The sequence below is a fragment of the Oryzias latipes genome, chromosome 9 (assembly GCF_053564925.1).
Source record: "Oryzias latipes strain Hd-rR chromosome 9, Olatipes_Hd-rR_3.1".
NCBI classification, from domain to species: Eukaryota; Metazoa; Chordata; class Actinopteri; order Beloniformes; family Adrianichthyidae; genus Oryzias; species Oryzias latipes.
The window spans coordinates 35,154,548-35,176,624 of NC_136245.1; the positions used below are offsets into that span (position 1 = coordinate 35,154,548).

Genomic DNA, 22,077 nt, shown 5'->3' on the forward strand with positions numbered 1-22,077 from the left:
ATAATATAATTAATATAATATAATATAATAATATAATATAATATAATAGCAAAACGACGCAACGCGACGCAACGCGACGCAACGCGACGCAACACGACGTGACGCAACACGACGTGACGCAACGCAACGTAACGTAACATAACAATACATTTCAGTTTCCAAATCCAACCCTCTATACACAATGACCTATCGCAAAATCAATTGTATCGACATAGTCCGTCTGTTCTCACACATTGACAACCTCCCCAGTCCTGCCAATCTTCATACACCATACTACAATAATCACCTCCTTAAACCTTAAACTGAATGGTCTCTTTAAGATAAGATAAGATAAAGATACTTTATTGATCCCAGCTTGGGAAATTCAGTTGTTGCAGCGTCGGCGTTAGGCTCAAGATACAAAAATACACACAATAGACGACAACAGAGAAACAGAACAATCAATCGGAAAGAAACATAAGTGAATTAGAACAGTTGTATTGCTTGCTACATCAGGAGAGAAAAACAGACAGACCATAAATTACTTTATCTATTGCACATGGATGACAAGTTCTAGAGTCCAATGGAGTGAGGTATGAAAGATCTCCTGAAGCGGTTTGTGTGACAGCGAAGCTGCCTTAGCCTGTTGGAGAAGGAGCTCCGCTGACCATCCAGTACAGGATGGAGAGGATGCTCAGGATTATCCATGATGGATACAAGCTTATTTGAAGTCCTCCTCTCCATCACAGATTCAAATGTGTCCATTTTACAACCGATTATGGAGCCAGCTCTTCGGATCAGTTTGTTCAGTCTATTACTGTCCCTAGCCGATATGCTGCCCCCCCAGCAGCACCTTTCAGTGTTACTGCCCCCTCATTCACTCCCACCCTCAGGATATTAAAATCAAGTGGACGCCAAATGGAAAGACTCTACAGGAAAACTGGCCTCTCTACCCATAAAGACAGGAACTCCAACCACCAAATCCTCTACAAAGACTCAATTTCCAATGCCCACATCTTTCCAGCAATAATTTCTATGAAAAATTCGAGTCTGGCTTCTGCCACTTCCCAGTACTGAAACAGCTTTCCTCAAAATCAGCAATGACCTCCTCCTGGCAGCTTACTCTGGCTCACTCTCCATTCTTCTCCTGCTGGATCTGAGGTCGGCCTTCAACACCATTTCTCACCCCATCTTCCTGGACAGACGCTCTAGCATCGGTCTCACCAACACTCCTCTCATCAGGTTTTGTTCAGCTGCTACTTTGGAGTCTTGTTCACGGGTTTTGTTCTTATCTTATCTGGCTATGCTTCGACTACTCAACTAAAGTCATTTACTTCCCCCACAGTTGCCATCACCACAGGCGTGCCTCAGGGCTCTGTCCTGGGACCCCTGCTGCTTATCATCTACCATCTTTCCCTTGGCCATATCTTCTGTCAACATCAAACACATTTTCACTGCTATGCAGATGACATCCAGCTATACATATCCACCAAACCAGAATCCACCCTCCCACCCACCCACCTCCCTTACCAGCTGTCTTCTCTCAATAAAATCCTGGTTCACTTCTAATTTCTTCAAACTAAACAGCAATGAAACAGAACTTCTACTTTTAGGGACCAAGTCCAGTCTTGGTAAAATAAATAATTCTTTCATCCCTTTTGACAACTCCCTCATTTTCCTGGGTGTCATCATGGACAGCACTCTTTCCTTTACTTTTCACCTCAACAACATCACTCAGACTGCCTACTTCCACCTCTGGAACACTCGCCTTTCCCCCACCCCTCTTTGTACTGCTGTACTGGTCCACAGCCTTGTCACATCTCGCCTGGATTATTGTAAGTCACTTTTGTTTGGACTAACACAAAAAACTCACCACAAACTTCTACTGGTCCAAAGCTTTGCCCCCCGCATCGTCACTCAGTGCCGGTCCTTCCATCACATCCCACCCGTACTCAAGCAGCTTCACTGACTACCTGTCACCTACTGGATCACCCACCGGATCACCTACCGGATTACCCCCCGGATCACCTACCAGAACACCTACCGGATCTTCCTTCTAACCTACAAAGCCATTCATAACCCCCCCCCCCCCCCCCCCCATTTCTCTCTGACGTCTTTAAAGTCACCACTCCCCCCGCTCACTCAGGACCTCGTCCTCTCCTCAACTTGTTATCCCCACTGCCCCCCACTGGGAAAGAATGGATTCAGTGGCTCTGCCCCACAACTCTGGAACTCCCTCCCCCCTGACCTCCGGATTATGGACTCACTCCCTGACTTCATCTCTAGCCTCAAAACTCACCTTTTCAGGCTCGTCTACTCTTCCTGACTGCAATTCATTCATCTGTTTAAACTTCTAACTTAATTTCTGTGTTTTTTTATCTGTGTTTTTAATCCCTGTTCTGTGAGAGAAAGGTGCCTAGTAAAAATAATAATTATTATACTATGTTGTTTCATAATATAATTTGATATAATATAATATAATATAATATAATATAATATAATATAATATAATATAATATAATATAATATAATATAATATAATATAATAAACTGCATTATTATTACTGATTACTACATGGATGTAGTACCAGAACTGACCACGTGGGGGAACACGTGCACGGCAAAGAACAGTGCACAGATCCATCAACGTCATCACCGAGCATGAGCCTATCACATCCTGCAGGCGCTGCTGTTCCTTGGCGCTTCAAGCGGCGGACACCGGCAGACAGCGGCAGCGGCTCGTGCGCAGAATAACGAACCGCGGATTACGAGCCGCATAGATTCGGGTTCTGGCCGCGTGTCCTTGGTGTTTGGGGGAGCACAACGAGGGCAGAGTGACGTCATCATCACCGGTAAGCTAACGGCCGAGAAGAGCTAGCTGAGGTTTGTCTGAGCTCTAAACGGAGGAAAAACGCGTCCGTTTTCCGGTTCGCGCATGTGCAGAGTCTGTCCTCAGACCGTAAGGGTTCTAAGTTGGTTTCAGAACCGCTTCGTGGTGAAGTTCATGCTGGACGTCGCTGCTGCTCAGCATCCGGGAGGACGCGGATCCTCTGAGACCCGCGTACTGCAGTAATGAAGCATAGCAGTGGAGTTGTAGTGATATGGGCTTATCCTCTAACCTGCTAAAGACTTTAACGTGAACAAATTCAGAGAAGAAAGAACGACCCCCCCCCCCCCCCCCCCCCCCCACGTGCTGCCGACGAGGAAGGTCCTTCAGCTCTGAGGTCTTCAGCAGTCCATCACCAGAAAAACCCAAAAAGAGGTTCTGGTCCAGGTTTGGACTGTGACATTAGATCAGTAGAACCTCCGAGCCTCAGTAATGAGTCTGAATCCGTGGATTTCTGAAGAAAGAGAAGACCTCCTCCAGGCTGGGTCAGGCTGGTTCTGTTCTTTCAGGGTCAGGCGGGTTCTGTTCTGTCAGGGTCAGGCTGGTTCTGTTCTTTCAGGGTCAGGCTGGTTCTGTTCTTTCAGGGTCAGGCGGGTTCTGTTCTGTCAGGGTCAGGCTGGTTCTGTTCTTTCAGGGACAGGCTGGTTCTGTTCTGTCAGGGTCAGGCGGGTTCTGTTCTTTCAGGGTCAGGCGGGTTCTGTTCTGTCAGGGTCAGACGGGTTCTGTTCTTTCAGGGTCAGGCTGGTTCTGTTCTTTTGGGGTCAGGCTGGTTCTGTTCTGTCAGGGTCAGGTGGGTTCTGTTCTGTCAGGGTCAGGCGGGTTCAGGTGGGTTCTGTTCTGTCAGGGTCAGGTGGGTTCTGTTCTGTCAGGGTCAGGCGGGTTCAGGTGGGTTCTGTTTTGTCAGGGTCAGGCGGGTTCTGTTCTTTCAGGGTCAGGCGGGTTCTGTTCTGTCAGGGTCAGACGGGTTCAGGTGGGTTCTGTTCTTTCGGGGTCAGGTGGGTTCTGTTCTGTCAGGGTCAGGCGGGTTCAGGTGGGTTCTGTTCTGTCAGGGTAAGGCGGGTTCTGTTCTTTCGGGGTCAGGCTGGTTCTGTTCTTTCGGGGTCAGGCGGGTTCTGTTCTGTCAGGGTCAGACGGGTTCTGTTCTTTCAGGGTCAGGCTGGTTCTGTTCTTTCGGGGTCAGGCTGGTTCTGTTCTTTCGGGGTCAGGCGGGTTCTGTTCTGTCAGAAACAGTCGTGGTCAGAAATGTTTTAGTGTGATACGATAACTCTCTAAACGTGGTTCTACTGGACTTCTCTCAGTTTGAACAGAGTTCTGGTTTGTGTGGGACGAAGGTTCCTGTTGGTGGTTTCTGATGAACTCTGGGTAAATGGGGGTGTGAGTTTCCTGAACCCTGTCATTTGATGGCGGGTGCTAGTTAGCTACGCCCTCAGGAACGACTGAGCGTGCTCAGTGAGTGCTCGCCGGTCTGTGGCATAACCGCAGGCTCGCCGGCTCATATAATGACGGCGTTGAAGGCGGACCTCCAGGAACCATAATGACGGGTTTGGGTTTCTGAGTGGGAGCAGCTTCACCTGCTGAGGTATGTGGGGGGAAGGAGGACGGCCTGTGGGGACGAGGGGACAGACCTCTGTCCATGAAGGTACCAGCAGATCCTGGAGCAGGATTGATGTCGACTCAAACTCAGATCTGATGTTTTCTGATCCGAGGTGTTCCTGATGGGACCCTTCCTGCTGGACCGGGTCCATCAGGAAGGGTCCCATCAGGAAGGGTCCCATAAGGAAGGGTCCCATCAGGAAGGGTCCATCAGGAAGGGTCCCATCAGGAAGGGTCCCATCAGGAAGTGTCCAATCAGGAAGGATCCCATCAGGAAGTGTCCAATCAGGAAGGGTCCCATCAGGAAGGGTCCATCAGGAAGGGTCCCAACAGGAAGGGTCCCATCAGGAAGTGTCCAATCAGGAATGATCCCATCAGGAAGGGTCCAATCAGGAAGGGTCCCATCAGGAAGGGTCCCATCAGGAAGGGTCCCATCAGGAAGGGTCCCATCAGGAAGTGTCCAATCAGGAAGGGTCCCATCAGGAAGGGTCCCACACTCAAAAAACGTTCACTTTGAATGAACATAAAAAAATTATGGAAAGGATTTCCACATGATTAGATTGCGTTACTTGAACAAAAATGAATCATGTTGGTCCTACTTAATTTATTTAGGTTGGCTCAACTTAATGTATTTAGGTTCAAACTAATAAATTTAAGTTGATTCAATTTAAATAGAGCAGTTGCACCCAACTTTAAATTGATATTGTTGCTCACTCTAAAAAGAAAAAAGTTGATCCAATTTAATTGAATCACTTCAATTGGTCACACCTAAGTAAATTAAGTTTATTTTTAACTTGAATTTCTATTTATTTCTTTAATTTTATTTATTCATCTGTAATTGATATGTTGTTCCAAAGTTACAACCAGTGGGTCTTTTAATTTTCACATCAAAGACATGAATTACCCAGCAAAGTCCCACATCACAAGACAGGAGCTCAATTACCGCGAACTCTGTGTTAAGTATTGGAACATTAACAGTTTGCCACACAGGGGGGTTGGTCATCATCCTCTACCAAACTTTAACTCATGGTGCAAAAAAAAATAAACATAACAGTTTAAATCACTAGTTAAAACAGAGTAAAACAGCTAGACAATAAAACCCATGGACAAAAACTCACACTTAGACCCCAATCTGCCCAGATAGACAAAGAAAATGGTATCCCACAATTCCTTGCGATTACTAATGTATCCAATTTAATGGTATCATGTTGGATCAACATGATTGAAATTAGTAACTTTTAAATGGATTATTTTTATGTACAATCGACATGATTCATTCACGTAAGATTTACAAACATAAAATTTTCTGGTTGAAATGACAAGTTACTTTTTCGTTAACTTAATTGGCTGGTAATTTCCTTTTTTTGAGTGCATCAGGAAGGGTCCCATCAGGCAGTGTCCAATCAGGAAGGGTCCCATCAGGAAGAGTCCAATCAGGAAGGGTCCCATCAGGAAGAGTCCCATCAGGAAGGGTCCCATCAGGAAGGGTCCCATCAGGAAGGGTCCCATCAGGAAGGATCCCATCAGGAATCAAACCGCCAATCGTTCTCTGGGACCAGAAAGGAACGCCATTTTAGAAGAACATAAACACTCACCTGAGCACAGGTGTTAGCTCACCTTTGCACTAATAGTTTGCGTCATTAAATGAAATAAATATTTCACACTATTTGGTTTAAAGGCATAGGTATGCGTTCGTGAACACTATCTGTTTTGTGTGCATGTTGACATGTGGACATTTTTGCAGCTAGCAGGTGTGTTGATAACATTTCAGTGTGTGTGGACAGGCCCCGCCCTTTTTGTACTACATTTGAACCTTACCATAATGATTAACAACCAGTAAACTTGTTGCTTTATGCTGCTTCATGGTCTTATCCCCCCCCCCCCCCCCCCCTCCTATTATCATCCTCCTACCCCCCCCCCTAACATCCCTCTCTCTTCTTCCCTTCTTTCCTTTTCCGTCCGGTCCAACACCAAAGATTTTCAAACATGATTGAAATTGAATTGAAGATTAATAACCCCTCTTGTTAAAGTAAAATATGTCCGACACAAGAGGCCTTCAGCTCTCATCTGTCTGCCCAGCTGTTGGACAGGACAAGTTAAAAAAGAAAAAGAAAGGAACGCCGAGCTGCAGCTGCTTTCGTCACTGAACTTTTGTGGTCAGGCGGTATTTCGGTCTGGTCATGAAACTCGTCTTCAGGAGGTTGGAGGCGGAGCGGCTGTGTCTGTTGTAGCTACGGGGGGGGGTTACATGAGGCCGTCTGCTGCTCCAAATGCGTAGAGACGGTTTTCACGGTTCTCATGAGGTCGTGGTTCTCCGGCTGGAGGGGTCGGATCTCCGGTCTAGATCGTTCTGTAATCTGACATCCTGACAGGGAATGAATAGACGGAGCAGAAGAGGAGGAAGATGTGAGGAGGCGTCTGGAAGGAGGGACGTCTTTATCTCCTCAACCCCAAACAGGCCTCAGATTGGAGCTGAGCGCAGACGGAGACGATCACAGATACCCGTGTTTGGACTGATGGTCAGCTGCTATTGGCCCTCGCCGGCTCAATGTCGCTGGAAGCGAGTCTGGATCTCCGGGTTCCAGATAAAACCACCAGCGGCATCGTCCCAGCGAGGACATCCTGAGGCGGTCTTTGGTTCCTAACGTTTAACGTCTTGTTCTGAACATTTGAAAACACGTAAAAACCATGAGAAGAAAGACGGATGTGAGTTCTTTCTGGTTTTGCTCCGTTTGCAGAGCGGTCCAGGATCCGCAGGGAAAGCCTCCAAGCTCTGAGTTCTTCATCTGAAACTCTTCATCAGTGAGAAGATGAGGAACAGAAGTGCCCAGATAGAAGCGCTGAAGGTCTTCCAGAGAGTCTGAGGAAGCGAAGCCCAGCCGATCCTTGGATCTGAAAACCGTCCAAACCCGTTTTTAAATCGGTCTCAGCGGTTTTTCTCTCCAGACTTGATCTCTGGTTCTGGTTCTGGTTTGGAACCCCAAAGCCCTCGTCTGTCCGTGTTGGTGGTTACCGTTCTCCATCCGATTGCTACCGTCGGTGTTCAGTCTGCGTACAGACAGGCTGCTGTTCACGCAGTAAAGCTCCGTCTTTCTGCTTCAGTCGGGTTTTGACTTTTCCATCCCAACATTTTAACATTTTAGCGAAATGCGGCGTTAAAATGTTACAGATGAAAACCTGAAACGTGTTCACTTTCAGCGGTTTTTCCCAACTTTAAGACAACGAAGACTGGATTTGGATCATACTTTCTCTGAATATTGATCACTTTGACCAGACGTTTTTATCACCTGAGTTTAAACTCCTCATGAATCTGTTTGACACGACTAAATGAGGTTTTCCAGGTGCGACTGTAGCCGTAGACGGTCTGCGGTCATTGGATGTTGTTTCATTCTTAAAAGCAGTCGGTCTTCAGCCTCGCCTTCATGATTGTTTGTTCTGTCTTTCCTGATCGCTGACGCCTTTTTGAAGGCTCAGCAGTTTGTTTCTGTCTGTCAGAGCTTTGAATCTGTTTTATCTGATGTCTGTGGAAAGTTATGCTAGTCTGATAAAAAGATCAACCAGTTTTTTCACTTTAAAACGAGGTCAGAGTGAGAAAAGGTCACGTTTACGGCCAAGACAGAACCGAGGAAACAACTGTTAGCATGTTTGTCTGACCTCCATCCATCCATCCATCATCCATCATTCATCCATCATCCATCCATCCATCCATCCATCATCCATCCATCATCCATCCATCCATCCATCATCCATCCATCCATCCATCCATCCATCCATCCATCCATCCATCCATCATCCATCCATCCATCCATCATCCATCCATCATCCATCCATCCATCCATCATCCATCCATCCATCCATCATCCATCCATCATCCATCCATCCATCCATCCATCCATCCATCCATCATCCATCCATCATCCATCCATCCATCCATCATCCATCCATCATCCATCCATCATCCATCCATCCATCCATCATCCATCCATCATCCATCCATCATCCATCATTCATCCATCATCCATCATTCATCCATCATCCATCCATCCATCCATCCATCATCCATCCATCATCCATCCATCATCCATCCATCCATCCATCCATCCATCCATCCATCCATCATCCATCCATCATCCATCCATCCATCCATCCATCATCCATCCATCATCCATCCATCATCCATCCATCCATCATCCATCCATCCATCATCCATCCATCATCCATCCATCCATCCATCCATCATCCATCCTCCATCTATCCATCCATCCATCCATCCATCATCCATCCATCCATCCATCATCCATCCTCCATCCATCCATCCATCATCCATCCATCATCCATCCATCCATCCATCCATCCATCCATCATCCATCTATCCATCCATCCATCCATCCATCATCCATCCATCCATCATCCATCCATCATCCATGCACAGACAGATTTCTATAAACCTCATCCGTCAGCAGTAGGTGGAGTCAGAAAGGCGTGACACCAACACGTCAGCTCCTTCAGCTTTGCGTGGGAAGGACGTTGCTCAAGGGCAGCATAGTGATGACGGTGTGGAAAGTCTTCTGCTGGTTTCTCTAATGCTGCTTCAATCCAAACAAGACTGCTGAGCTAAAGTCAACAGAACGGGTTGAACTGCTTGAACTTGCACTGATAATAAGGAGCTCCATAAATGTGACCTGACGGTTTCCATTTCAGGTCTCTTTCTTAAAGGCCTTTTTTCTTTCTGCGCCTCTCCGTCCTGTAACCTTAAATCTGATCCGCTTGTGTCCACAGCCCTCTGGCTTCCAGGAGGCTTTTCTTCTCCTCCACTGACTGCGTCTCCTCCCAGGAGACCTGAGGGTTTGGAGGAGACGCGAGCCGCTGGCTGTCATCAGTGAGAACAGGTGAGCTTTGTTTCTCAGGAAGCTGCTTCCGTTTGGAGCCGATGATCATGTTTGAACCTTTTATAAGCTTCTTCCTTCAAGGCTTTTGTGTTAGAGCCGAGTCTGGAAAAGGCTGAGCGTTTGATCCTGTCGACTGTCTGCAGGTTCTTTATCACCAGGATTCACTGGAGACTCCAAGGAAACAGCTTGAACCTTTTTTAAACCAGTTTAGTTTAGTGCTCCATACAGCATTTACCATTCACCAAGAAAAAAAGGAGAAAGGCGTTTAAGAAAAAAAAAGATTCACAAGCTCAACTCTTTGACGTTGATGTTCCTTAAATGATGGTTTAAGGACCGCTTAATCTGATCTAAAAGATTCTAAAACCGGATTTTTTCAGCTTTCAGGATCCGTAGGAATTATGTTGATTTTCTGTCGGAATCTGGAGAATCGGCGTTAGATTTTATATCGCAGGATGTTGGAATTACCTTCATTTTTATGCTAGAATCAGTTGGAACCCCCCCCCCTACATACATATATATACGTATAGATATCTGTTTTGTAGTTTCTGTTTCACAGAGTTGATCCTAAAGATGTTTTTCTCTGTCCACAGAGAACAGCCGCCATCATGCTTGGCCGGGGCGCTCATGGACGTCCGACATTGCCGCCGGCGTTGGTCTTTGCTGTGGTCGTCTTACTGTCTTGCATTGGGCGGATGACGGGTCAGGGGGAGGGCGAAGCACAGTCGGCTGCTCAGGTTCTGCAGGACCTGCTGGCCCGTTACGGGGACAACAGCACCATCACGGTGCCTCAGCTGCGCTCTCTGCTCGCCATCCTCAGCCAGGGTCACGGCGATGGCAACGGCAGCGACGTGGCTGAGAGCACGCCCGCTGCCCCCCCCAGAACCAACAGCTCAAAGGTACCAGTTCTGTCTATTCAGCATTTCTGGGAACCTTCTAGGCACCGCAGCAGCTGCTGTGATGAACCGGTGTAGGTACCGTAACCGTTTGGCCTGCAATAACTGTTCAGGGTCCTTTCCACTGAGGATAACGTCACACTACGGTGGCCCCACTTGGTCAAACTACGTAGCGTCCACATCTGCTCGGGCTCTACATATTTTTATTTCACGTTTTCTTTTGTAACCTAAAGTTATTTTCCCTCATAAATTGTGTCTGACATTATTCTTTGTAATTTTAGACATTTATCCACGATCTGCTTCTTATTCCAGTTTAAGTTCAGCCGTGGCTGAAATGTTCTTAGCACGGCTAAATGTACACATGCACACACATGCACACACACATTCACACCCACTTGCACACACATTCACACCCACTTGCACACACTGATGGCGACTCCGATGCCGAACACTGGCGCCAGCCTCCCATCAGAGGCAAGGTGGGGTTCAGCGTCTTGCCCAAGGACACTTCTACTCATGGGCGTGCAAGGCGGGAATCGAACCTGCAATATTACGATCATTGGTCGACCGCCCTACCGCTCCACCACGGCCGCCCGTAATAAAAGCACTTTCAGAAGATCCTGTTGGTGTATGTTGGAGCTCTGTTTGTTTACAACAGACTTCATAATATCTTCTTCTATGGTCATTTACAGACCAATCACTGTCTGACACGTCATCAGACCAACGGACAGACAGTCACATCATGTGACCTCAGCACTAGTCCCAGGACCCCGAACGGTTGTGGTACCGACACCATCATGGCACGAGCAGAACACAATGCGTTTGGCCGTGGCCCTCTAGTGGTCATGTGTGGAAGTGCACATTTGGTTGTTCCCGGTTGGTTAGAGTGAACGGTGGGTTTGGACAAAGGTCATGTGTGCGGGATGTTCTCCTCGCCGTGCGTCACTGTGGATCCGTGAGGAGGTCATTAGAGCTCAGCAGTTCCTGTCTTTGTGGGCGTGGATGACGCCCAGCAGCTGCAACCGTCTGCAGTGAGTCACACAGCAGCGCCTTAGATCAGGTAATCAGGTGTTCACACCTGCCGGTGGTTCATTGTGTCTGTGCCCCTCTGCTGCACAAACCCAGAAAACACCTGACCCCCCCCAGGAATGAAGGATTAGCCTGAAGATCAGGGAATCTCTGGAAAAATCCAGCAGAGATCCACAGCTCAGGTCAGAGACCCGGTTCTCAGACGGACCAGAGTTCTGTTCGGTTCAAACTGGAGTTCAGGTGAGCTTCCACACCTGCAGAACCAAGAGGACTTTGATCTGACGTAAAGGTCGCCTCCGTTCACTCATCAGAACCTTCCGTCTGTTCACCAGAACCTCTTTGTTCTGCACATTCACCGTCTAACAGCTGGTCATTTTCACTTCAAGTTATTAAAAGAAGGAGGCACTATATAGCAGGCTCGAAAGGGGGCGTGGCCTTTTGACTGACACCTTTTGAATGAATGTATGGGCGTGTCCTCTGTTATCTTCTATTGGTGCTTTCAGAACTCGTACCTGCATCCTGGTGTGTAAAACAGAGCTGGAACGACATGCTAACCTTCTACCTGTACATGTGTGATTTCATCTTATGTTAGAATCCCTGTATTCCATATTCGCGCTCCGTCTCTAGCGTGCAGACACTAAGGCCCCGCCCCCTGGCTTGTGTCCGCAGTGCCTGCCTGCAGACACGCTGGCGCTCTACAGCATCAGCGAGCGCTCCCGGCTGGACGGACGCGGTTTGCAGAAGCTCTGCCCCACCATGCTGCAGCAGCTGTCTGCTGGGAGCTGCAGGGCGGAGCCAGAGGCGGGGCTGAGCACTGACTCCGCCTCCAGGCCAACAGACGCAGAAGGTGAGCCTTCTATGTACATCACTCTGCTTTGCTGGGGGGGGGGGGGGGTGGTTTTTGCTCTTCAGGTCAGATTAACACAGATCTGAGTTTCTTTTAGGGTCACGTATCAGAAGAAAGATTTCCTCGTTTTAGGATCCCATCAGAACCGACAGAGATCCTTCAGGAAAACCCTTTTCCCTTAAACCGTTTCCTCCTTCAGGTCTTTGCCTCAGAAGATTTAGCGTCTCCTTGCAGCCGCCCAACGCCGTTTTCTGAGGCGGGATGATGATGTCGTCATCTGTGTTTGGCCTTTCTGTCAGATTTACGTGGAGATCCTCAAAGGAGGATCATCTTAAAGTGAATGAAAAACCAGAACACAAAACGTTTACCAGCTGAAAACTGCAGCAGCAGCTGTGGAACAGCGTCACCGTGGCGACGATTCGCCACATCAGAGCAGCTATGACACAGACGGCGCCAGACGCCGTTCTGGAGCGGAAATTCGTAACCTCTGTCGCCAGCGTCAATCATGTGTCGGGGCCCCGCCCCCACGTAGAATTCAATTCCAAAACCAAAAGTCTGAACTGAACCTGAGAGCAAAGAGGGAGAAAAACGTCACCAGTTCAAATCCAAATCAGAAACTGTTGAGGTTCATTTAGGTTTGACGTTTCTGTCTCTGCTCTCCAGTTAGCTTTGATGTTTTCAGTCTGTGTCTTCATGGACTGAGGTCGATCCTGATTTGACCCCAAACGTCGTCTTCGTCACATCAGGATCCACAGCCAGACGTCAGAGCAGTTCAATGCAGGATGTTTGGAGAAACCGGTTCCTTCCTTTTTACCTTTAAAAAACCCTCCAGTAAACCATAGGCCACGCCCACTTTCTTCTCATCAGAGAACACCCCGCCCACCTGCTGGTGTTCTGAGTGTCAGTCAATGATGTCAGGAGAACCAGGACGCGTTCACACTGAGCTGTTTCGTCCACACCGAGGCTTTGAACCCTCAACCCAGCTGGACGGGGGGGGGGGGGGGGGTGTTCCCCCTGGCCACGGGGTCAGCCTTGCCCACTGGAGTTGGCTCCGCCCACCTCGGTGGTCCCAGTGTGACGTTTGTGTGTGGTGTGTGTCCGCCTCAGTGTGGGGGTTCTCTTTCCTGAGCGTGACGCTGATTAGTGCCTTTTCCCTCACCGGAGTCTTCGTTGCGCCTCTGATGAAGACGCGTCACGCCAAGCACGCGCTGGCGTTCTTCATGGCTCTGGCCATCGGCACGCTGCTGTCCACGGCCGTCCTGCAGCTGCTCCCCGAGGTTTGCTATGAAGCTCCTCCCAGAACCGCCTCAGAGGCTTCGGTTCTGCCGCTTCTGGGCTTTCTCCTGGTTTCCTCTGAACTTGGGTCCCTTCCTGTTTTCTGAGAGCTTTGGGTGTTCTGGGTGGGGTCACGCCCCCCCATGAGGACCAAGTGGCGAGTGTTACTTGCTCTGAATAACCACTTCCTACCCAATGAAAGGTGGCGGAGAACCAAGCGCCGACTTTCCTCTTCCTCTCCTCCAGGTTGATTCCTGTCTGTAGAGAACTGTCTGGTGTTGTTCTGCTCCTAACCTGATCCTCTCTGCCCCCCCCCTGCTGTCGGACGTCAGTGTGGGGTTATGGGATCCTGTGCGTGACGCTGATCTCGCTGTGCTCGCTGATCGGAGCCAGCGTGGTGCCCTTCATGAGGAAAACCTTTTACAAGCGGCTGCTGCTTTACTTCATAGCCCTGGCCATTGGCACGCTCTACTCCAACGCCCTGTTTCAGCTCATCCCAGAGGTAGATCCTGAAGCCGCAACACGCCAGAATCCACAGACCCCTCCCACTAAACCCACTCCTGAGGTCCTTCTGCTATCAGACACGCTTTTGCCACATGCCTGACGTGTTCGTCAGAGTCGACTCTCCGTAGAAATGTGTGAAAAAATGTCTGATGACAGGAAACCAAAGGAGTCTGTTAATAATAATAATACAGACACTATGAAGGTTGTTGAATGAAAACACGTCTATGGTGCCTGACGGGGTCCCTCAGTACAGAGGAGGGCCCCCCCCTTCACATTTGGGGCTTTTCAATGGAACCAACAGTGTTGCCAGATAGAGTCACGGTTTTCAAGCCCAAAAGTCGTCTAAAAGTCCCCCCCCCAAAAAAAAACACCCAAAAAGTTCATCAGTTCAAAGTTAATCATCCGTTATTTATCACTTCCTGTTTTAATTGAAATTCCCACCTGTGTCTGAATTCCTTCCCTCCTCCCTCTACAGCACGTTCTCCATGTTCTAGTGTGTCTGAATCTACAATCCAACATCCAGAGCCCTAACATTTCCCAGAAGTCTCTGCTAAAAAACAGTCTGCATCCATGCTCACTGGATCGGTGAATATAGACCACAATGCATTGCAGCGGAACAATTCTTTCCCAAAAAATGTATTTAAATGTATTTTTTTAATAAACCATCAACGTTTTTATCATCAGAAGACGGTGGATCATAAATAATCGTCACAAAACGCTCATATCTACTAGATGTTTACTTTGTGAAATCAATGACGTCATAAACAGTGTTTAAAACAAACAGCAGTGCTTATGGAGTCTGAACTGCTTTAGAATCCAGGGCACTGAGACATTTGAGTGATTCTACATCCAACGTGAAAGACATTAACTGTTAAAGGAGATGTCAGGAAATGAGTTACAATCTCAAGAAGTCATAACAAATAAGAAGGCATGAATGCTGAGCAAACTAAACGCACACGACCAATCAGAGAGTTGGAGAGTCAGAGCTCTATGTCGGAACGGGAAACCCGCAGAATACAGCAGTTTCTGTGGACGAAACCCATCAGAATGCTACACACACACACACACACACTGCATTTATACAACAGGTAGAAAGGCGTGCTGTGAGGGGAGGCAGGGAGGCACCGGCCCCCCTGCCTCACAACCTGCCCACAGTAACTCTGGCCGCAGCATTAGAGTCTAAATCTGTCAACACTGGAGACCAAAGGTGAAGGGGCGGGGCTCTGGGGATCAAATCAATGTGCGTTTCTCTGGTACAACAATTCACTTGAAAGAGTTTGTAGATGATTGAGAAACATCTGCATCTCTGTGACTTTGAGAAGATTCAGATCATCCAACAAACGTTCTCACAGACCAGAAACATTTTAGTTTGTTGATCAGATCAGTGGGAGATCTCAGTCACTCAGTTCCTGCAGCTCTGAGACTCCAGAGAACCAAGACGAGTCCAAGAACACGAGGAGGATCATCCAGGAGCTTCTGACAGAAGCAGAAGAAAAAAAGCCGGACTTTAGGATAAACATGGATGCCACCACAAGGGGGCGCCGGGGAGAGCCGTACTGGGTTGGTCCCACTGACTGTATGTGAGAACTGGACTGAGTGAGTGTGGAAACCCCCCACCATAGAACATGAAGTCAGTCCTGTTGCCATTTTTTCATGATACAGACGCCGCCATGTTGGAGCCAGGCGTTGTCAGTAAGCAGGTCTGAGGCAACATTTCTACAGCAACCACTCACACCAGTCAGGAGTGAGCTTGCTAGAAAGCCACGCCCCTTCCACTTGAAAGCGGGCTAAACCAACTCTGAAACGTTGGATGTGATGGTCAACAGAAAAAAGAGGATTATCAGGAAGTTCAAGAAGGTTTCAGATGGAGGGAAAGAAGAAGAAAGACAGCAGGGAAGAACAGAAACTACAGGAAGGACCTCATGACGGCTCCACGGTCCTCAACCAACGTCCTCCAGCCAAAAGCTGCTTCTGTTCTGCTGAGGAACTGCTGGATGATCTGAATCTCTGAGTCTGAACGGCGCCAACACTTCTGAAGGAGGATCAGAACCTGCTCTCCTCTTCATCCTTTCTCCTTCTCAACCTGCAGCTCCTGAACCTCCTCATTCTGATAGAAGAGTCGTCCTGAGGTCAGGCCGACCTTTAACCCTTGTGCTATCCTAGACACTTTAACGTTGGGAGTGGGGTCATCTAGACCAGTGTTTTTCCACCAGTGTGCCGTGGGAAATTGCCCACTTGGCGGGCCGTATGTTTGACACCCCTGGTCTAGACAGTGCGGGTCTATGTGGTGCTCTAGATCAGTGTTTTTCAACCAGTGTGCGGCACACTAGTGTGCCGTGGGAGATGGTCAAGTGTGCCGTGGAAAATTGCCCTCATTAACTGATCTAAAAACATTTCCCATCTCCAGGATTTCAGCTCTGTGTTCATCCAAACAGGCCCTGATAAAACACTGAGGAGTTAGGAATATAAAAGATCATAAAATTACTTTTTCTTTGCGTTTATTTTATTCTATTAAAGACATTTTGATAAGAACGACGTACCGCGATTCAGCTGCAGCTCCGGCTGTATTTGGGAAAAGTCCCGTCCCTTTAACTGTCTCCACCAATCATTCCTGGGGGGCTTAATCACATGTCATCAGTCTGACCAATCAGAAGTGGTTAAAGTCTTCACTTCCTTGTCCCGATTTAGCTCGTAAAGTCGCTCAGTTCTAAAAAACATAGCAGCTAAAGCTCGTCTTTAGCGGTGTAGCTTTCCACAGAGTCCGGTATCAGACCGTGGAACAAGTGAACAAAACAATGAAGCTCCGAAAACCGATCTCTGGCCGTTTTATGCACTACATCTCCCATGATGCATTGGGTTGTGAGAGTGACAGCGCACAAGGAGATCTGTTGTTAAACGTCTTGAAACCAACGAACACACAACCAGTTTTTAAATCTTCTAACTTAACTTTTATTTAATCTGTTAGAAAAAAACAGTTTCCAGCTTTTTCTGACACAATTATCTCAAAAATGCACGTAAGATTGTGGAGGGAGGGGCTGTAGATCAATACAGACTAGAGTTTCTCCTTTTTTTAATTTTTGGATGCTGGTGTGCCGCGGGATTTTTTTTAAGGTTAAAGTGTGCCGTGGCTCAGAAAAGGTTGAAAAACACTGATGTAGACCCACTAGACAGTTGGGTCATCTAGACCCACTAGACAGTTGGGTCATCTAGACCCACTAGACAGAGCTCTGAACCTTTTTTCTTCAATGATTTGTGATCTTCACTGGTGTCCATGATTACATGAAATCTTTCCACCTTTATCCACCTTTGTCATGGTAGGGAGAACACCTCAATGGAAGGGGGGGGGGGGGGGGGGGTCATCTAAGATAGCACAAGGGTTAACCTTTGACCCAATAGGAAAGCTTTCCAGAAGAATCAAACAGAAACCAAAACCAAGTGAAAAAGTTTTGACTGATTTCTTCAGGATCATGTGAAGCTAATGCCCCCCCCCCTCCTCCCCCTCCCCCCCCTCCCCCTCCTCCTCCTCCTGTGCACTAGGCCTTTGGGTTTGACCCCTTGGTGGACTTCTACGTGTCCAAGTCTGCTGTGGTGTTTGGAGGCTTCTACTTGTTCTTCTTCACCGAAAAAGTCCTGAAGGTTCTTCTCAAGCAGAAACGAGGGGTGAGTTCAGCAGCCGTCTTTGAAGAGGTCGGTGGGCGGAGCTACAGCAGGAAGGATCGACCTCCTTCGCCTGCTGCAGCTGAGGCCACACGTGCACGCTCCAGCACGTGCACACTCCCGCAGAGCTCCTGATGACTCAGTAGGAACGTCACCGACAGGGACGGAGGGTTCTTCTGAAGGTCACCTGGATGCAGAACCTGGAGGGTTCAGGAACCGGTTCCTGCAGGGTCCAACGGAAGAACCCTTCCAGACCCACAGCCTGGTCTCAGCTCCTTAAGCAGACTCCAGGAGGCGGAGCTAAACCGATCCTGATGTTTTCTCTACTCTTATTCTGCTTTGGGTGTTGAGTCTGGACAGGAAGTCGTCCCTTAAGTTTTACTGTCAAAGCTCTCGTCAGAACCAGGCGGTTCTGCAGAACCTCGGCTCTCCCCTGTAGGAGGAAACTAAACGTTTGGAAAAGCTTTCATCCGTCTTTTTACCGCATTTTCTGTTTTAAATCTTTTTCTTCCTCTCAAATCTGAAATGTGGCTCAGAAGAACCCTGCTGGTTGACTTTTCTGAAGTTAGAAAAGTGCCGTACGGCGTGGAGAAGTGGGCCGCCGGCGCTCGTCATATTTCCGTGTTTCCGGTTTGACTGGTTGAATGAAACTGGAACCTCCGCGTTCCTCTTTCTGAAAAACAGCGACATGCCTGCAGGCAGACGCGGCTCAGACGTGCTGACGAGACACAAACCCGGTCCTAAGCACAGAGGGGGGAGTGTAGTGGTCTGTTCTGCTTTTTAACCATAAAGGAAGAGTTTAGCCACTTTTGTCCTTCTGAAGAAAATCCCTGTTGTCCCGGCCCCCCCCTCCACACCCCCACGGCGGGAACAGCAAATATTTGGCGCCCCCCACCCGCCGGCGTATGACACCTGTGTGTCTGTGTCCCAGAGCCACGCCCACTTCTCTGCTCCGGACCATTACTCCGCCCCCGACGGCGACGCGGAGAAGCTGCAGCAGAACGGGGAAGCCGGCGCTTTGGCTCGAGACAAAGTGGACTCTGGGGAGGGGGAGCTGATGCTCAGCCCCCCGCAGACGCTGCAGGTATGGCGGGTTCTCCTCCGCTCGAGCCGGCGCCAGAAGACTGACACCTTTGTCTGTGGCTCGGTTCCCTCAGGACCCGCAGAGTCCAGACACCAGGGGGCGCTCCAGCAGCCACGGGGGCTGCTACTGGCTGAAGAGGACGGCCTACTCGGACATCGGGACGCTGGCCTGGATGATCACGCTGAGCGACGGCCTGCACAACTTCATCGATGGGCTGGCCATCGGCGCCTCCTTCACGGCGTCCGTCTTCCAGGGCGTCAGCACCTCCGTGGCCATCCTGTGTGAGGAGTTCCCTCACGAGCTGGGTGAGTCGGTGGTGGGCGGGGTTCCAACCGGCAGTTTTTTGGAGAAGGGGGGGTTCAGCTGTTTGGTCTGGGCCTCCAGGAGACTTCGTGATCCTGCTGAACGCCGGCATGAGCATCCAGCAGGCGCTCTTCTTCAACTTCCTGTCCGCCTGCTGCTGCTACCTGGGAATGGGCTTCGGGATTCTGGCCGGGAACAGCTTCTCCCCCAACTGGATCTTCGCCCTGGCGGGGGGGATGTTCCTGTACATCGCGCTGGCAGACATGGTGGGTGGTTTTATGCCCCAACATCTAGTCATTTGAACCTGAACGAAGCCAAAGCTTCAGCAGAACCAACAAGTGCGGGAACAGAACCCACAGTGTGACGTGGTTCTGCCTTTAGCTCAGAACAGTTCAGCGCTTAAATATGTCAAATGATCGTTTACGTTTTTATTAGTCCTCTTTAGAGCTGGAGGACCAATTTCACTGAGTTGCTATGGCAACCACCAACCAGAGTCAGGCTGTAACGTCTGTGAAGGTTTCTTTCCGAAACAGAACTTTGTAAAACGTTCTTTAAACGTGCAAAGGTCAGAAACAAACCAGCAGTTAACCCCGCCCCCACGTCTGCTTTGCTCCTCCCTCTGTGCTTTCCCGCCATCTTCACTGCGTGCTCCTTTGTCTCAGTTCCCAGAGATGAACGAAGTGAGTCGGGAGGAGGAGGACGCCGGCGGGAAGCGCTTCCTCATCACCTTCGCCATCCAGAACGCCGGCCTCCTGACGGGCTTCTCCATCATGCTTCTCCTCACCATGTACTCGGGACACATCCAGCTGGGGTAGCCCGGACCGCCCGCTGCCCCAGAACCGGTCCAGCTGGGGTAGCCCGGACCGCCCGCGGCCCCAGAACCGGTCCAGCTGGGGTGGCCCCGGACCGCCCGCTGCCCCAGAACCGGTCCAGCTGGGGTAGCCCGGACCGCCCGCTGCCCCAGAACCGGTCCAGCTGGGGTGGCCTGGACCGCCCGCTGCCCCAGAACCGGTCCAGCTGGGGTAGCCCGGACCGCCCGCTGCCCCAGAACCGGTCCAGCTGGGGTAGCCCGGACCGCCCGCGGCCCCAGAACCGGTCCAGCTGGGGTGGCCCGGACCGCCCGCTGCCCCAGAACCGGTCCAGCTGGGGTGGCCCCGGACCGCCCGCTGCCCCAGAACCGGTCCAGCTGGGGTGGCCCCGGACCGCCCGCTGCCCCAGAACCGGTCCAGCTGGGGTGGCCCGGACCGCCCGCGGCCCCAGAACCGGTCCAGCTGGGGTGGCCCGGACCGCCCGCGGTCCCAGAACCGGTCCGGGGTTTCTGCTCCTGATGCCTCCCGCCTCGCTCCCATTCCTGACCCGACCTTAAACTCATACTGTTTATTTTCTACTTTGAGGACCGTGAAGCGGCGTTTGGACCCCAGAGCGGCGAAGGGCTTACCGTGGGGGCGGGGCTGGCTGTGGATCATGCGCCTCCCACCACAGCATTTGTCACAGCGTCTTCATCCATGCAGCATCAGGTCAGGTTTGTGGTGACGCCCGCTGACCTTCGGATGTGACCCAGAGAAACGAAAACAGTCCAGAACGTCTCCATGGTAACAGAACGTTTAGGTCACAGCTGCCAGATGCAAACTCTGAGAGGTCACAAAATGCTGAGTCTGCTCCTCTTCACAAAGACACACAGCTGGATGAAGGGCGCCACCCGGAGGTAAGCTGTGGAATCACAGGCTCCTCCAGGAGCCGGACCGAGCTGCACACCTGAGTCCAGTTCTCCATAGCAACCCAGACCCACGTTTTCAACACGCTAACATCACGTGAAAACGACAAAAATCCCTCTCATGTTTATTATTCTAAAGTATTTCTGACTTTCAACAGTGAAACTAGGATTCTTAGAAAAACTTTGGAGGAATCCTGAGTGTCAGAACGGCAGTTTCCTGATTCCATGGAGGGTTTGCAGCTCATTTTGAGGAACTGTCAAAGGAAAATGTACCTCAGAATAAAAAACTGTTGCCATGGAGACGATTCAAAAGACATAAGAACCTTCAGTCCTTCATGTCCACAATCATCATTTCCCACCACATCCATTTGCCCCGCCCACTGATGTTAGTGGATGTCAGTTTGATGAGATGAGCTCCTTTCTTTAGGCCTCACTGGCTGTAGCACAGTGATAGAGGGAGCATCATGGTCTGGGCTGCTTCAGGGTGTAAAGTTCAGAACAAGCAGCGTTTCTACCAAGCATATGTGCTGCTCTGTGGATAAACGGAGACCAAACCTAGATGTGGACACGGAGGTTAAGGTTGGAGGTTTTCCACTCAAACCTGTTCAAACTTAACCTAAAGCTACAGAGAAAGCCCGCATGGGGGCCGCATGGGGGCCCCATGGGGCCCACGACCGCAGGCAACCCACATCCAGCCCATGTGGCGCATCAGAAACAGCTTGGGTGTTTTGATCATGTGACCTGTGTCAGCCTCACCCTCCGTCTCCTTTAATGCAAACATGAACAGCACAAGTTCTCAACATTCATCTTCATCCCGGTCCCGACGTTCCCCGTTGGAGCTGAGAATTCCAGACCAAAGCTTGAACTGCACACAGCGTTCCGTGATTATTTATTGTTTTGAAGCAATGAAATATATTGATTTGGGGTTTCATGCTTCTTTGTAATGACAGATAAACACATCAGCTGTTCTGTTGTCAGCTTTAGATAAACTAGAAGGTCATTGAAGAACAAGGCTGTAATTTCAACAAATATTCTTGGAAAAAAGTCGTCCTAAGGTGTTTTTTTCCAGATCTCTATCCTGTTCTGGTTGTTTATCATCTCCAGTGAATCATGGAAAACTTTTTTAAAACTTACCTTTTTCCAGATTATTGTGTGTCTGTCGTCTTTTCTGGAGCATCACTGATCATTGGCTGCACGTCACTGCAGAGGTTCATCATGACTTGGTAAACATGAACCCATGTTAAACCGTGGCCGCTTTCATTTTCTGACAGGAATTTCATCCACTGTTGAAACGTTTTCACATCATAAATCCTCTGAAAAATGATTCTGAAATGGTTGAACTGACAAACAAACCTGCGAGCTAATAAAGCTAAGAGGACCTGTAAAGCAGAGTCAGTAGCCAATCAGAGGCAAGACCGGAAGT

At 49.4% G+C, this 22,077-nt stretch overlaps 1 protein-coding gene across 3 annotated transcripts; it reads left to right on the forward strand.

Moving 5' to 3' along the window:
* Positions 1 to 2,621: 2,621 nt before the first annotated feature.
* On the forward strand, positions 2,622 to 21,799 carry slc39a14 (solute carrier family 39 member 14). 3 transcript variants are annotated; one of them, XM_078953426.1, is made up of 10 exons: positions 2,622 to 2,831; positions 9,239 to 9,348; positions 9,939 to 10,244; positions 11,940 to 12,117; positions 13,725 to 13,894; positions 17,434 to 17,556; positions 18,485 to 18,637; positions 18,711 to 18,942; positions 19,022 to 19,206; positions 19,603 to 21,799. In XM_078953426.1, the coding sequence occupies exons 3-10, from the start codon at positions 9,954 to 9,956 to the stop codon at positions 19,753 to 19,755; spliced, it is 1,485 nt and encodes a 494-aa protein (XP_078809552.1). In that variant the 5' UTR covers positions 2,622 to 2,831; positions 9,239 to 9,348; positions 9,939 to 9,953; the 3' UTR covers positions 19,756 to 21,799. The 3 variants fall into 3 exon arrangements, with proteins under 3 accessions (XP_078809552.1, XP_023813880.1, XP_023813878.1); XM_023958112.2 differs by lacking the exon at positions 13,725 to 13,894 and adding an exon at positions 13,225 to 13,394 and having other exon boundaries at positions 2,633 to 2,831; XM_023958110.2 differs by lacking the exon at positions 2,622 to 2,831 and adding an exon at positions 9,039 to 9,160.
* The last annotated feature ends 278 nt before the right edge of the window (positions 21,800 to 22,077 follow it).